Raw genomic sequence first — 17,357 nt, forward strand, 5'->3', positions numbered from 1 at the left:
TAGTCCAAAATCTAGGTAGTGAGGTGATGGTCCACTCCAGAGTTCTCCAGCTTGTCCTTCAGAACCGAGGGAAGAATAGTGTTGAAGGCACTGGAGAAATCAAAGAACATGATTCTCACAGTACTCCCAGCGGTCTCCAGGTGCGCGAGGGAACGATGTAGGAGGTGAATGACGGCATCATCCGCTCCAATGCCAGGCTGGTAGGCAAACTGAAGTGGGTCCAGTGATGAGCTCACCAGGCGCCGAAGCTGAGCCAGGACCAGCCGCTCCAGGGTCTTCATCAGGTGGGATGTCAGAGCCACCGGCCTGTAGCTGTTGAGGTCCTTGGGGCGTGAAGTCTTTGGCACTGGAACAACACAGGAGGTTTTCCAGAGCTGTGGGACTCTTCCCAGCCTCAGGCTCAGGTTGAAGAGGTGCTCCATCACCCCACACAGTTGGTCCGCGCAGGACCTGACGACCCTCGAGCTGATGCCATCTGGGCCCACTGCCTTCTTGCCATTAATCCTCCTCAGTTCCCTCCTAACCTGGGTGGTTGAGAGAGACCGGATGGAGCCTTGTGTTGATTGTGTATTGGATGCTGATGTTGGGGGTGGGGAGGAGTGAGCAGGGTGAATAGAGGAGGTGTGAAGTGTCTGAGGTGTCAGAGGTGGAACAGCAACAGTGGGGGTGGGTGAGTCTGCAGCCGATGTTGGAGACTGCCTCATGGCTGAATCAAACCTATTAAAGAAATGATTCAGTTCATTTTGACCCCATTCTGCAACAGCACAAGTAACAAGTCATATCTTGATATGTTAACTAACTAGTAAATACAAAATTAGTATTTAACATTAAATTATTATCATTATTCATTTTAGAAAATGGTTTAGGTCATTTGATTACAGATTGAGAAGTTAAAATATATTCAAGAAACTACTAATAAAAATAGTTATTGTGCTGCTCTACCCTAACACATCTAAATAATCGAATGTAGAAGAAGAGCATTATGGAACAATGTGGTATTAGTTATGCTAACAAAAAAATGCACTCACCGGTCGCTGCCTGCATTTTAAAGCTGACGTCAGTGTTGGCTCCAACAAAAAAGTTAAAGTTCATGATTGTAGCAGGACTGACCCGCGTTCGGCAGTGTGAGGGGAGTCTTTATTTACAGTGTGCTTTTCAGTACTGTTGTGCTTTCACCAGCAGCTTTTCAGCTCCTTCCTCTCACTACTACCACCTCTCTTCTTCTCTGGCCCCGGGAGATTAGTGATGCTTTCTAGTCGTGATGACCAGCCTCCCCTGAAACCACACCCTAAACCCTCCCCTCCACCCCCTGCCCTGCAGCTGAGCCACCAACCACTCCCCACCACAATCATCCTGTCCACATCTAACTGTAGCCTCTCATCCATCTCTCATCCATCATTCACCCTGCTCCATCAGTCTCCAACGCTTTACATCCTCAGCTCTGCTCACCAGTACTGAATCTGGATTTAACTCTTTACTTGCTCAGTTTAGTTCTCCACACTCAGTTCACCTGCTGTGCTGTACAGTCTGCAACCAGCCTGGTTCTCCATGTGGCCATAATCTGCTCCATCCACAACCCATTCATCCAGGAATAATTTATCTTTTATCTAACCACAGTCCACTAGCCTCTACCTTAATGAAAACAGATGGCTAATATCGGGTAATTGCTAATAGTTGAATGGCTAATGTTATTGCGTTTGCTGGCCTGGTTAACATTTATAATAGCTGTTTAATACGTCATTGTTTTTGAAAGGAGAGATTTACCGACCTCTGAAATTCCTCCTAAAGTGTTGCTCAGTGTTGGGAACATTAAAGTTACCATATTCAGCTGTCAGCTGGAGGAGACAAAGACAGTGCAGTTGGTATTGAAATGGTATTGATCCTATTGTAAATGAGTTTCTATATATAATTCAGAATTGATTTTAGTATTGAATAATATCTTATTGTTCTTGTTTGTTTATTTGGGGGGTTTTTTTGTTTGAAAACCTTAGGCCATGAACCAACCTGGCCCATTTGATTGGACTGCATTGTGATTGTGTTTTTAAAATAATGTGGAGATATTGGATTGAGGTCTTTTGAAATATAAAGTCTAAATGAACAAAGGACAGAGTGCACTGAGCCTGTGAGGCACTTAGTACTGTAATGGTATTATAGAGACACGAGGCACAAGGCCCATCATCAGAGTGAGGGAGAGATAGAGACAGAGCGAGCATGACAGCAAGAGAGCAAACGCAGGCAGACATTCATAAATGGCGTACAGTGACTCTGTTTAGGAATGTGGGAATTGTGCGTAGGAGTAAGAGAGACACAAATAACACAGAATACCCATATCACCATGAAGTCATGTAGGTGTTTCCACTCCCACTAACCTCTATTACACAGGAAGTAGAAGTCAATTTTTCCTGTGACTTTAGCTTCATATGACTGAAGATGCTACGTTAAACTGAGACATCTGTTCAACTTACTCCAAAATGTATTCTCGTCAGCGTGGAGAAGCCTCCAAAACAGCTAATTGAATACAAACTACATAGTTTACATGTTTGTAGCTATACCCATACTAAATAGATAAATACAGTGCCGCTGGTACTAACACATTTCTTTGTATACCAGGGTTTTAAGTGCTACAGTATTAGCCAAGCTTTTGCCCCTTAAGCTACAGCTAACATGTTAGCTGATATAACCAGTAGTTTATCTTCCTGTTAGCCATTTTTCCACATATAAAAACTGCTTAGTTTAGACATAAAAACCCCCCAAAACAAAACAAACAAATGTTTTGATTTAATATTAGGGCTGTACTCAGACATTTAATTACTGTGGTACTCAGTGTTGCCAGCTTTTACAATTTAGCCTTTTCATGTAGTGGATGGTGATGGAGAAAGTCTGTAGACAGTATCTTTACACTTTGCAACAAAGTGCTGCTTTCCTAACGTAGGAAAAGCTCTCTTTCTTTCCCTCCCTCCCTCTCGCTGTTGTGTTCATGTGCAGCAAGGCTTATCAGAGTGACAGAGAGCAGCTGTGCACAGTTTGACTGAACAGTAAGAGACCTTTTGTTGCTTTAACTTTTTCCCAGAGTTATCATTTTACACGTAAATATAAACAGAATCAACCACAGCACAGCTATGGCTGCTGTGTACAGTTATTTAGTTTTTGCTAATAACGTCACCTTATCAAGTAAGGAAGTAAAGTTAGGAAGTCAGAGTATATGCCCTTGCTTGCTGTTGATCAGCAGCTTTGAGTTGCTGCTGACTCTTTTAGGTATTTTCTAATCTGGCATTCTTGCTCTTGAGTGTAACCTTGTTCTAAACGCTCAATGTTTATTTTGACAGTGATTAGGGCTGCCACAAACGATTATTTTGATAGTCGACTAGTCACCGATTATTTTTGCGATTAGTCGACTAATCAGATCATGCATCTATTGAACGTAAAACATACAGCTTATTGCACCAGCATGCATCTGCTCTTATATAACTATTATTATCTTACAGCTTTAAGTGTTTAAGGTATGTGCTAACTAAAAATAAAGACAAGATGATAGTTTATTGAATTTAAATGAAATTTGCAGATTGTTTCGGAGGAGTTTAATAAACGCAGCCGTCTGCTCCTTGCGATCTAAAATATAACAGGACACCGGAGTATATTCTCGAGTATCTCACACTTCTGATAATCAGTCGTCTGCTTGACGTTTATTCAGCTGTGTAAAAACTATAACTTTCATCTCAGCCAAACCGAGGAACAAATAAAATACTGAAAAAAGCCAAACAATAACATTTTTAAGTTATCTAATTGACTTATATATCATGTTTAACCTGAGTAGCGAAAGACGGCGGTGGGTTTGACAACGATTTGCCGGGAGTCCGGTGTTCTCGCCGGCTCTAGTGAGCCTTCAACCCCAGCTAGCTATCGAGCTAGTGGGTAATAGACATCTCCGAAAACGTCGGAGCGCTTTTGAAAATATGTGATGTCTTGATAAACTAAGCAGATATTTTAAGTTTACACAGCTACATTCTCGCCTGAAAATATGTTAAACGTTTATTTTGTGACCCAGAAAGAATAATAAGAGTAACATTAAAACTAACTAGCTGCCGCCATTGTTGGAAACTGAGCAGGGCCGCGATGGGTCGCGCTATGAATTCTGGGACAGTTTCTTCTTCTTCGGGGTTTAACAGCAGCTGGCATCCTTGTGCATGCAGTGCTGCCATCTTCTGTTTCAGTCCGTTATTACACTCTTAAATCCTACTACTTATTCCTGCGTCTTTTGCGATCTTACAAAGCTTCAAACGACGTGTCGACTATTAAATTAGTCGTCGACGATTTTGATAGTCGACGTAATCGTGACTAGTCGACTAATCGTGGCAGCCCTAACAGTGATACACTAACCCTCCTCGAGGTAAAAGATAAAGGTCGCTCTTTCGAGGATGCCAGTGTTCACATTTCAGCGAACGCTTGCCAGTGTTCACAGAAGACAAATGGGTTGCAATAGGAGTGAAAGAGGCCATCTTTTACTCTTGCTGTGAATGTGGGTCAGTGACCACCTCCTAAGGGAGAACCCACACTAGGGTTTAAATACCTGGGACTCTTTTGGTTTTAGACCTGAAGAAGCTGCTTGGATGAAAGTTGAAATGTGTTTAAAAAACACACAGAAGTGCAGTCACCTTCTTTTCAAGCTCTTAAGACTACCATGACTTGGATTACTGAGAACCTACACAAAACGACCTCTTTGAGAGTGTTTTTGGATGGATGTTGTGAAGTGTTTTTCTTAAGCAAGGATGCAATCATCAAGTTGTCTTCCGTTTTTCATTGTTTTCTGTATTCTGCAGTTATTTGTTATGGTTAAAGGACTGGTATGTTCCTACTCTGAGCACTCAGAGTACTTTTACTATAAGCCTACCACCGACCTTTCGATTGGTAGACGACGTGTTCCATCTCTTAAGCCACAGATATTTGTCTTGAGGCCACTGTTGTTGTGATTTTGATGTGATACAAGTAAAAGTGATTTGAATTGAATAGCATTTTTACCAGAGGGGTGTAATTAGGGTTAACAAGCTGTGACAGTCTGGGGGAAATATTGATACCTAAATATTTAATTTTGACAGTGTGGAGTGGGATGAAATAATAATCTCGGGCATCTTTAGAATGAATAACATTATTCAAATTGTTCCAGTGTGTTCATTAGTTCATTCATTACCTGAATGTTTTTTTCAACATTTCAGGTTTCATAGAACTACCATGCTTTAACTAGCCATTAACATAGGTACTACATTATAGAAAGATTGGCTGAGAATAAGACATTGCAGTCATTTGTATCACAACTTTTTCCCAGTTTCAGAATTTTCAGAATGCCTGTTTCAGGTGACAACAACAGGTTTTACTTCCTGTCCTAAAAGCAGCAGTACTCTCAGTCACCCTGAAAATCTTCTCCAGTCAGAAGCTGAGACTTACAATGTCCACTTATGCTGACCACTTTAGCTGGTTTCATAATATAAAGGTTGCAAAAGCATTCAGGGATTTGGTAATTACATGAAATGGTAAACTGTAAATGAGAATTTAAGGATTTTGTCACTCAGTAATTTTAATTTTAATTATTTCTAAAAAAAAACTGAGGTTTGAATTGTTGGTTGGACAAAACGAACACCAGTAAGTAATGGTTTCTTTGGAGTCTGCTTTTTTCATCGTGTTCTGTATTTTTAGAAACAAGCAGTCATTAGAGAAATGGTGATGGTAGTCTGAATAATTCATGTGGAAAATTATCCCCTGTTTGCAGCTGGATACCAACTGGCTCAAAAGCAACAACATCAACAACAGTAAAGTCCTGCTTTTCTATTAATGTACGAGCCATAAGAACCTAATGATAGTATGTGTTATAGACAATTACAGAGTCACAGCATATGTTTAATTATTTTAAGTACATTTTCCAGATTCTAGCCACTTGCGAATACTTTCTCTCCCACACGTTACTCAGAAGCCAAACGACTGGAATAGTTAACATGAACTAAGCTTGCATGTGGTCTTGCTGCTCCCCTTTCCTTGTCAGAGCATCAAGTATGTTTGAGACAGAGCAGAAAAACATGGAGCTTTACTATGACCTTAATCTGCTTGCGCCCCCCCCCCCAAACACACACACATACAACCCAAGCCTTGTCCTTCTCTTTTTTCTCAGTAGCCAGCAAGTGATTCGTCACTGCTGTCACTGAATAGTTAACAAATGAACTAATTTAAACTGATAAATGTTTAGTTTTATACACTTGCATCCAAAACAAATCTCTTTTTTCACACCAGTTCAGGAAAACTTCACTCAGAGATTCCATAGCTGATGCTTTGCTGTAAACTGCGTGTGTCAGCTGGGTCCAGTTCACTACTCCTTAAAGCAGGGGTGTCTAACTCCAGGCCTCGAGGGCCGGTGTCCTGTAGGTTTTAGATCTCATCCTGGGTCAGTACACCTGAAACAGATGATTAGTTCATTACCAGGCCTCTGGAGAACTTCAAGACATGTTGAGGAGGTCATTTAGCCATTTAAATCAGCTGTGCTGGATCAAGGACACATCTAAAACCGACAGGACACCAGCCTGTCGGTTTTACATGAGGCCTGGAGTTGGACACCCCTGCCTTAAAGGGAAGAGGTTGATTAGACTAGCAGCACGTGTGCTCCCCATCTCTTCTCCTGAAGCTGAGCCAAAATCTACAACTCTCTGCTGCAGGATGTTATAGTTATTTCCAATAAATGACCATGTACAACTGGAAATTGAATGTAATTGTGTGAATCATTCAAAAACACTTGTTAGATCATCTCTCTGATTGGAATTAAAGATGTTTTTAAATCCTTCTGCAGCAACCATCACTACCAGATTCCATTCATATATCTTGTATTGTATTTTATGCATTGTGTTTTTTTTCCCCATCATCATTAATCCCATTTTTTTCTCCACAGCTGAGACCCAGGTCTGCTTCAGGTACTACCATGGTGTCACTGGGGCACTGAGGGCAACCACACCCAGTGTAATCATCAAGAAGGGCTCAGCGCCTGTGAGTCTCTCAGCACTTTATCTCCTTATTGTGACCCATGCAGCTTTGTGGGGATTCTCACTCAGTGTCGCTCGCTGGGAATGACAGTTTGGTTTATTCATTAGTGCTTACTTCCATCGGTTAGGTCAGTCAGGCATTCAAGTTTTAAGAGAAGAGACAAGCTGCTCTTAAAACAAGTTAGCTGCAATTGCACCTATGCTGAATGAACTTGATCCACCGAGTATACTTGCATCTGACATGTCAAAAAACGGACTGCTTTTACAGTTAAACCCCAAAAAGAGGTTAAACAGCACAGAGCTTATCCCTTGAACACTTAGCAAATACAGAAAGATGCTTATTGGCATAGACCTTAGCACAGTCCCCAGACTTTAGTGTCATGGGAAGGTCATGGTGATAGAAGGGTGTTATAGACAAGCAACACAATAATTATTAAAGACGGATTTTAGCCTTGCAGTGTCCACCAGTTGAGCTTTTTAGGGTTAAAGGCAAGGGCTAGGGTTGAACTCAAATCTACTCCTTCACATGAAGTTTTCACCTATCCAACTGGAAATTGTTTGACAGTGTGGCTAAAATGCACGTAGGAGACTTAATTTGAAAGCTTTCGTTGTCTAGTTCCTGAAGCCATGCTTATTTACCATGAAGCTAAAATAACAGCTAATGCTAACCAAGCCTCTTAAATGAGAGAGGGGAGACAGTGTCACTGTCGAGGGCTGGAAGCAAGCCAACAGTGACGGTTTTTTTACAGCTCATACTTTACAACTTGAAGGTTATAACAGTCGCATATAACAGTCTAAAGTAATTTCCCATTATGAACAAAATGTTTGAAATGATAGTGAAAAGAGAGTCCTTCAAACTATTTCAGTTTGTAACTTTTATTGAGCTTCATTTATTTGTTGATTGCTGTCCGTACATCCACTTTAGGATGCTCCAGAAATACTGTAGGCAAGAAAAAATACTTGCAGTCCACAGCAGACCAATTGACCCAACCTGTGGCTAAAATGCATCTCTTAATGTTGCTAATTCTTACAAACTGCCTTTTTAGCAGAGGTACCTCACCTCGTATTTGATATCTGCTGTAAGAAAGGCACATCTGTTCAAACGTCTTCAAATCTGTGCACTGACTTTTCAAGGTGTAAATCTCATGCTGTCAAATAGTGCCTGACCACTGTATAAGCAATAATTATATAGAAATGCAGTGTTTTTAACAGTCCTATTATTCATCAGTGTATCACACAGCATTGTCCTAAGGCCTGTATCAGTCATTTGCTGTCATCAAGAGGGTGCCCGACAGGGTGATTGGATTTCCATGTTTCCCTTCCCATTCTGCTGCTGTGGGACCCTGGAAATGCTGATGGCCCTAGAACCTGATCTGTACTTGCTTCCTGAGGACAAAGGAATAAAAATAACCACCACAGAAAAAAAGACAGGAAGGGAGGGAACAAGTAGAGAGAGCAGAAATCCTGTCCAGTTCAGGTAAGTCATTCAGGTATTTGGAGACAAGTGCTAATGCGGCTGGAGCCTCCCACATCACAAGAAGAAGAAGAAGGAAAATAATTGGAGACAAGAAGAAAGGACATGGAGAGCCGGGGTAGCATTACAGAGTGAATCGTCTGAGCTTGTTTACTGTAGCCAGTCAGAAACTGTCAGATGCGGCAGAGAGAGAAGACATTGTGTTTGTTTGTGCACGTGTGTGATGGATGGCATGTGTCTCCAGCTGGGGCTACTGTCTCCCAGTCACCCTAGCAGGAGCAGTAGGAGGACAAGGCTAAGCTGGATAGCATGGGTAACTGTAAATATCTATTCCAACCTGTTCATGTGTTTCCTTTCCGTTCATCTCTTTGGTTTACTTGGAACAGCTTAATAGACGTGTCAAATTGATTATGATGCAGTAAATGTAGAGTCAGTTTATCATTGTCTAAGATATCTGGATGAATGTCTGATATGTTATGCACAAAACCTGGGCAGTGGTTAAAAAAATGTATTACAGAAAGTAGGACGTTTGCTTTTGGTTATTTTTTTCTTTGTTGTAACAATGCTTCTTGGCAATAAATGTTATACCTAAATGGTAAATAGTGGTTTTCTACTTTTTCTGAGCACTCCAAGCTGTTTGCCTGTTTATTGCCACTTAAATAGTCCTGCGTTTGTAAGGAAACTCCATTCATGCGTTGAGCAGCAGAGTTGAGTATGTGGGTTATACCCATGGAAAATCTCCCAAATCTTGCGTTCCGGTGCCAAACAGCTCATTCAGCTATTGACTCTTGCTTGGTCAAATGCTTCAAATCAAATGCTTGTTCATTTGATTGGAAGACTGAGGTTCGAAGAGACAAGAAATACTGGTACTTTCAGAGCATTTGTCATAAGAGAAAAATGCTGGTTGAAGAATGGGATAGTGGTGTGTAACCAAGCTAATGACAGCATGAGGAAGACATGGCAGGCTGTTGGAGCCATGTATGATTCTTCCTCATGCTGCTGAGGACCTTATTCATTAAATGCATTTTCCTTACAAGCCTGGCACTATTTAAGAGGAAATAAACAGGCTTTCCACTGGAATAAGATTTATTGCCAAGAAGCATTGTTACAACAAAGAAATTGACCAAACATAAATTTCTTTAGAAGTTTATTTAATGATGCTGTAATGCTTTGCTTTAGCATCGCATAGTTTTATTTAGCCTGACCTGAGACAGGTCATCAGCAAAAGCTCTCCTTGGACCACTGTCTTAGACAACTTTAGATTCCCCAGGTATAGCCTCGTACCTACTGCCATAGCTTCGACATGGTAGCAGAACAGGAAAGGAGACAACATGTGTGGCTCACTCTTTTCCATTCCTGAAAAGAACTTTTGATTCGATGTCCATGGAGTACTCTGTATGTCATCTCTTTGTAGACCTGGCTGATTTCTCACAGTTATAATGCTGATGTGTAGAGGGAACTTTCATCACATGGTACAGTTTTCCTGCGTGGTTGGTGGAGGACCCTGTCTTGCAAAAACTTGCAGAGTGGTCCCAGAACCAACCAACAATCAGTCAGCTCTTTCTGTTAAAGAATATCTGAGTAAATGTCTTGCCTAGGACAGATAGTAGTGCTCTTTTGTTGATAGAACATGAGCTAAGTTTTCTTTGGCAGCTTAATGAGATTACTACCTTTCTATTCTTAATCAGAGACCTACTTATTATACTCGATTGATGAATAAACTACAAAACCAAATCACCCCCCAAAAAAAACAAACAAAAAACCCCCCAAACATGTCCAAATATGGTTAATTTTGTGTCAATAAAGAAAGCAAGAGTGATAATTTTGAAGCCTCAGAAACCTGTGGGTGACTATATAGTGGTTATGTCTATGTCCTCTGGAGTCCCAAACCCATAGAGATAGCTTTGTAACTCTTTCCATATTGATGCCAGTGACTTTGTTTCTTAGATGTTCTTGAGTTTCTTTAGGTCGCGACATGAAGTGTTGCTTTTTTCCTTTTGCCTCCACCCCCTACCCCCCCACCACCACATCCAAATAACAATTCATGACTTTCTTTTAAGAGCAGAGTTCAGCTAATAGATAAAACACATTTACTTAAATGCTTCTCCATTGATGAAATGCACTGTCAGAGCAACTTCCTGGGTCATTTTCAATGAAGAGCAAAAAGCACCAGTCCCATAAAATGCAACCAACAGATCAGCATTAGATGATGGCGTTCCCCAACCACCCCCACCAGCCCTACTCTCAACGCTGAACTGACATAACCTACTTTACATTACCCTCCCTCTCCCTGTCTCTCTGCTCATCCACGCTAACTGATTTAGATCACTCAGCCTTTCTGTCTTCAAAGGCAGTGGGGTGTATTAAAATATCTTAATACCAGGGTGTATCTGACCTGCAATCAGATGGGGATGCACTTTGTAAATGTAAGCTGTCTCTTTCGGGGTTGCAATGGTTGGAGAGAGCGGTACTATTATTCCATAGAATCTGTCTCCTCTTACATCATTTAAGATTCTTGCAACACTTGAAGGATGCTCATGAATTATACATACTTTTCCTTTCTTTTATACTTTTAAAGTGTCTTAGTGTTTGGTCTTTCTCTGTTTTCTGAAGTGGGTGGTAAATGATATAAAGTGTGCTACAGATGGATGCATTTGTCATTTGGTTTATTGTGAGATTAGACCCACTGCAGAGACCCATGGTGGCACTTCTCTCCATAACTGTACTCAGCAAGGCAGATTAGCATCTCATTAAAATGAATTGGTCTAAACATCTGTCATTTCCTTTATCCCTTTATCTTGTTGTTTTCTCTGTTGGAATTCTTTCTGTTGTTTTGTTTCCAGTCAGTTGCATAAGCACTGAGAGTGATGCAGCATTTTGTGTATCGTTGTGGAAAATTCTGACAGCCTGACAAAAAAAGCTTTTATGCATCAGAAGTGTAACTGTAAATACAAAAATCATAAATCTGTGTAAACCTATGTTTCAGTAGACCCCTTTATTTAAGTGTCCAGTTTAAGCACAATGCTGCCTCCTAACTAATGCTTTAAACTTTGTCTTTCCTCCAAAGTGGCAGCACTACTAAATTCTTTTTCCTTTGAATCCATAAGCATCAAAAAATTATTTTGTTTCCACAGACTAACTATTTGATCAGTTTTTGTTTACTGCAACAAGACTAGGTCATATCGTACTATACTATACAATACTATACAATGAAGAATTATCTGTTTGCCCAAAGTTTTTTACCACCGAGGATGCCTCCTCAAACTACTGGTTATTTATTTGAAACTGTTATCTGTCTCAAAGTGTGATAAAGAAAAGAAAACACTGAACAAACTTGAGGGCATTTATATAGAGAAGTGAGAGGTGGCTCAAGACTTTTGCACTGATAAGGACTGAGGTTAGAACTACCATCTACAGCCACACACAGCTGCTCAGCTATTAACTCTTGTCATTTCTCAGCTGTTGTAGCATCAAGTGCTTGTGATATACAGATATTTTGTAAATTAATTCAATGTTTTCTTAACCACATGCTCTCAACGTAGTAAATCCTTCTTCATTTCTATCCTCAACAAAACTAAACTTATTTAACATAAGCTTTTTAACTTTATAATTTAGTAGGAAACGCCTTGGATATCCTTACAATCCTTTTTCTATTGCTTTGGTATATAGGGAAAGTCAAACATGGGTGCTGTATGTTACAGCAGATGAACGATGGGAATCTTTACACTCCCCTCCATTTCCTTTTCTTTCCCTCCTGCTCATCCTGGCTTAAGAATCAATGCCAGGATTATGAGGACAGAGTATTGATCTGAGCACGCTGGAGGCCTCACTGAAAGTGGAGCTTTAGCAAACACTGTTGAAATGAAGCAGGCCTAAACGCGCATGCATCATTACGTTTCTCTTACCATGTTCTTTTTGTTTACGAACACCTATTAACTCTTCACATCTGTGTGTGCGCGTCCAGGTACTGAAGCCAGTGGTCAGTCCTGAAGTCAACCATGGACTGGGCAACAGAAGACTTATTAACTTTAACCTGTCAGGTAGGCTACTTTACTTTCAGCTACAGTACAGTGACTTGTGTGTAACTTTACAAATGTGTATATCAAAACCAGAATATATAGTAAAAATTTAAGTTCAGCTTCACAAATCTGACATCTGGGCTTCCTCTGCATTCCTGTGCCATTTAACAAAACAGAAGATAAACAGAACAGCTCATCATGAGAAAACAGTTTTACCAACTGCAGTTGCTGCTACACCCTGAATGTTTTGCTGGGAAAAGTCAGCCAGTACTCAGCTGTAGAGAGAGAACAGCATGGTTACACATCCCTGTGGCTCATCCTCTGGAGTGAGTATATGCAAAGTAATATCGATATAATCCAGGCAATTTGGAATAACTTTGTTATGTTAATCCGAAGCATTTTGTCATCCGAATTCATCACCAAGTTAACAGCTTTCTCAGCTAACGCCATTATGTTCTTGTGACAGTTCTGACAGTGGCTCATGCAGTACATTAGGAACAATGTTTTTATGGAGGCTCAGGGGTTCGTACCACTCTAAACCTTTAACTGTGCTTCATTCAGGCTCTCAGTCTCTATAAAACATACCAAAATATCAATTTTATAAAAAGATTGTTTGCGTGTGGGTGAAACTTAATCATACTTACTCATACTTACTTGTATTGAAGCACATTATAAAGACGCTGCGTTTGTGTTTTGCACACACTACCGTATATTTGCTGTCATGTATTTGTATGTAGTGAAGAAAGGGTTTTCAGCTCCGTCATAGTATTTCCAAGTGTCACACGATGTTGTGAATATGAAACATAACTACAGCCTGTTCTATATTTTCCATTATTCTCTGTAAACAAAAGTTGTACAGTTTCTAACAGTAAGTGACAGTCATTGTGCAGTATACAATGGATGCATTACTTCAGTCTTCAGCCCCTGGAGCCAGTACAGTATTTCAGTATTTTCCAGAAAGGGGATTCAAAGTACTTGCAATGATACATTAAATGATTAAAAGATGTCAATAAGACAGTCGTAGGAAGTCTGTCTGTGTAGCTGTTACAGTGGTCAGCACACTATATGACGTCTTTTAGCATCTCAGCACTAGTTTCTAGGATGAGTTGAACTAGAATTATTGGACACTGCATCAGCCTAATAAAAGCTGCATTTTCACTGCACTCGTTTGTCTTTGGGTCCTCAGTACTCCCACACTTGTTGTAGACCTGATGTTTCTAAACACTTATTGCCATCTCCAGGATTTCTGTAAGCCGAAGTTGGCTGAGAGCAGAAAGCTGTTTACTTGGTGTTCAGGATGAATCATTAAGCTAACATGAATGTTAGCCTGTTGTTATCTGAAAATGGTAAGATTAACTTCAAAGTGTTCTTCCACATTATCTAGATTATATCTATATTCAAAAATACACATTTCTTAGCATATACTCACTTCAGAGGATGAGCCACAGCGATGTGTAGTCTCTGTGCTCTCCATCTGCAGCTGAGCACTTCCCCTCTGCCCCTGCAGAGGGGAAGTGCTCCAGGTTATGTAAATCATATATTACCTTCAAAGGCTACTGTGCAGTGTCTGTAACTGGAATGTCTGTTTTATTAGAAGGAAAAAAATGGAATACAGAGAAAGCCCAGATATTCCAGTTTTCCACCACGGTTACATTTGTGAATCTGTGCAAACCCCCAGGTGGGCACGTGACCTTACTTTGATGTGTTAATGGTCTCTAGACTTGTTGTAGTGATTTCTCTGCTGCCTATTTGATGTTATTTTAATTTGGGGTAACTCAGGTGTGTCAGCCCTCACTCCTTTCTGTGGTTATGTAATTCATGTTTTTTTCCCCCTTTGTAGTTTAAGACCGCACTGGGCAGCCTTCTGTCTTAGTTTTTCTGTCAAAAAATACCTTGATTTTTTCCAGAGTAAAACCTTTATTTGTGCTGGTTCTATAGAGGGGAAGTCTCCCAGCTGTCCATTTGTGCTGATTTTTAATTCTTAGAATATTTTTAAACAATGTGTTTTATGCTCTGTCATACATCGCGTGTAAGAGCACTGTTGGGATTTATCTAAAGAATAAATGTGAAAAAAATATAACACTGTGGACTGCTGTGATGTAATTGTGCTGAGGTGTAGATCAGTAAGGCTGAGGGTAGGCTAAAGCTGTGAGTGTTTCCAGGAGCACAGCAGGGATCAGAAACTGCAAATGATCTCTTTATTCAGAGTAGTTTGTATATCTTTGGTTTTGTCTGGTGAGAATCTTTCTAAACATATTACCTCTAAAAATACTTAGTCTAAACAAACTGTAGCTTTAACTAAATGAACATCGGAATCATAGACTAATAGAAACCAGACACATGTGTGTCTTCCCGATTTCACAAAACCGTCTGTGTGAATCTTTAGACCTCCAGGCAGTGGGACTGAAAAAGGGGATGTTCTTCAATCCAGACCCATACCTGAAGCTGTCCATTCAGCCCGGAAAGCACAGCATCTTCCCGTCTCTGCCACACCACGGCCAGGAGAAACGTTCCAGAGTGGTCTGCAACACTGTCAACCCTAAGTGGAGCACAGAGGCAAGCTGTCTCAATTTCTCTCCTATGTGTTGCTTACATGCCGTCTTTAAACTCTTGAAGTGTTTAAATGACAGTATCAGTATCCATCCCTGTCCTTGGCCATGCCTGCAAAATACAAGCTTAAAGCTGGAAACCTAAAGTCAATCACATGTTTTGAGTAAGTTTGACTTAGTAACCAGGAGGAAATGTATGTGCATTCTTTAAACAGTACACTACTTCTATCATCTCTGTCTTTAAAAGCAGCATTAAAACAGCATATTTGTAGATAAGTTTTGTTGGGAGCATTTCAAAGATGGAAACCATGTCTCCATGTTTGATGTTATTCTCATCTAACGAATGCTGGCATAAAGGCATTGTTTCCTATTTAGACCAGATTGTGGTGGTTCATGCACAAGTACATGCTGTTTGTGTTCGTGATACAGACCAACTCTCCTCAGAGAATGTCTGGGTTAAATTTAAGCTTAGCCGCCAGTACACTGGATAACAACAACGTAGTGTTTTCTAGTGACATTCGGTGAAAGATAGAAATAGCTTTCATTAAAGTAATGTAACAGTATATCATCATTGTTCATTTGTACTGCTATAGATTGGTGGTCTGATCAGGATATAGCCTGCCACTTGCTTTATGACAGCTGGGATAGGCTCCAGCCTTCTCGCTGTCTTAAAATGGATGCAGTTGAATGGATGGAGGGATGGATGGCTGGATGGTAGCTTCCTTGTTTTACTGGATTTTTGTTAGTTTTAGTAAATAAAACTAGATACATTTTAGCTGAGCTGAAGCTACAACCGTAACACAACAGACTCTTCAGTAAATCCAGTTAGGATTTCCAAACTCTGTTTAACCAGAGCCGATCTCTTTCTTTCCAGCTCATGAAAGGAATAGTCTTACCAATAGATTTACTGCAGCTACTATCAGTTGAAAAACTGTGACAGGATTCACTTGCAGATTCACTCTAACACACATCTGTCTTCAACTTTATCGTAGGGCTGTGTGATATGACGAAATATATCGGATGACATCTATCGTTTCATATTGTACACTATCATTTCTTTCGTGGTGTCGCAAAATACACCGTTTACAGCAATACATTTTCATCGTTTTGATGGCCACCACGTGGATGCAGGCACAGAGAATACCAGCATGGCCAGTGAAGATGAGGCAGAACCAGGCAGCTCTAAAGAGAAGGACCATTCAAAACAAATTGAGGACCTTATTCCTAAACACGGACCAGAAAACTGCACTACTGTACAAATTATGCAGGAAACCGGTCCCCACCACAGACTCAAACATGACAAACCTCTAATACCACCTATGCAAGAGTCAAGTGAAAGAATATAGAGATAGTTTATGGATGTGAAGCAAAAAAGAGCTGTCAGGTGCTCAAAATAAACCTTAGACTTAAATGTTAGAACAGGCTTTTTCGCAACACACCGTGTAATAAATACTCACAAAGAAAACATATCTAAAAATATATACTTTCATGGATCGGTCAAAACACTCAACTCCAGGTACATGACGCTCAGCGGAAAACACTTCACACAAGTCAAGTTGCCAGAGATTCACAGAATTTACAGAAAATGGACTATTTTGTGAATTATATCGTTATTGGGCTGAGAAATGTTTTATATTGGGATATGAGATTTTGGTCATATCGCACAGCCCTATCATATTGGTGTATTTATATTCCCAGCAGGTGCCTGAGGTCTTGTGACCAGGGCTTGCAGGCCAGCACACTAGATTAAAAACAAAACGTGACAGAGCCTTTGTTTCTGTGGCTCCCAGACTCTGGAACTCTCTCCTGTTGAGTTTGAGATCTGCAGACTCTGTCAGTTCTTTCAAAAAACAGTTAAAAACTCATCTTTTTAAACTTGCCTTTGGTTGATGTTTTTTTTGTATGTTCTAGCTTCTGTGAAGCACTGTGATTTTATCTTGAAAGGTGTTACATAAATAAAATTTTACTTTACTTATTTATTTAGTGAAAATTTACCATTAATGTAGTGATAATAGGAACTGTGAAGCTTACACATTCCTTCCAGTGACAAAATGTCAAAATGTTATACCGTTTCCACATGATGTTTTCAAATGTTATTTTTTGCTTTAAGTTGTTATTAATGGATTTATGAACAAGGCTAACCCCAGAGGAGTATTACAGCTACAGAGAAGCTGTTTGACCACAAGGAGACACAAAGTGCCTCAAGAACAGATACAAAGGCACTCAAATTAACTGCAAAAAAGGATTGTGCAATTGTAAAAACAGACAAACATACAAGGAAAATATGACCAGAAACCAC

At 40.2% G+C, this 17,357-nt stretch overlaps 1 protein-coding gene across 5 annotated transcripts in view; it reads left to right on the forward strand.

Annotated features, from left to right (window-relative positions):
• LOC120442037 (E3 ubiquitin-protein ligase HECW1-like) overlaps positions 1-15,295 on the forward strand; it is a 40,444-nt gene extending 25,149 nt beyond the window's left edge. For 4 of the 5 annotated variants that reach the window (XM_039617752.1, XM_039617751.1, XM_039617750.1 and 1 more), the window contains 3 exons: positions 6,926-7,020; positions 12,455-12,530; positions 14,896-15,295. In XM_039617752.1, coding sequence (XP_039473686.1) covers positions 6,926-7,020; positions 12,455-12,530; positions 14,896-15,203 — 479 coding nt within the window. In that variant the 3' untranslated portion in view covers positions 15,204-15,295. Of the gene's footprint in view, positions 1-6,925; positions 7,021-12,454; positions 12,531-12,685; positions 12,836-14,895 lie in introns of all 5 variants that reach the window. The other variant, XR_005614481.1, reaches the window with a different exon arrangement.
• Positions 15,296-17,357: the final 2,062 nt, after the last annotated feature.

This window comes from Oreochromis aureus, linkage group 9 (assembly GCF_013358895.1).
Source record: "Oreochromis aureus strain Israel breed Guangdong linkage group 9, ZZ_aureus, whole genome shotgun sequence".
In the NCBI taxonomy this organism is placed as follows: Eukaryota; Metazoa; Chordata; class Actinopteri; order Cichliformes; family Cichlidae; genus Oreochromis; species Oreochromis aureus.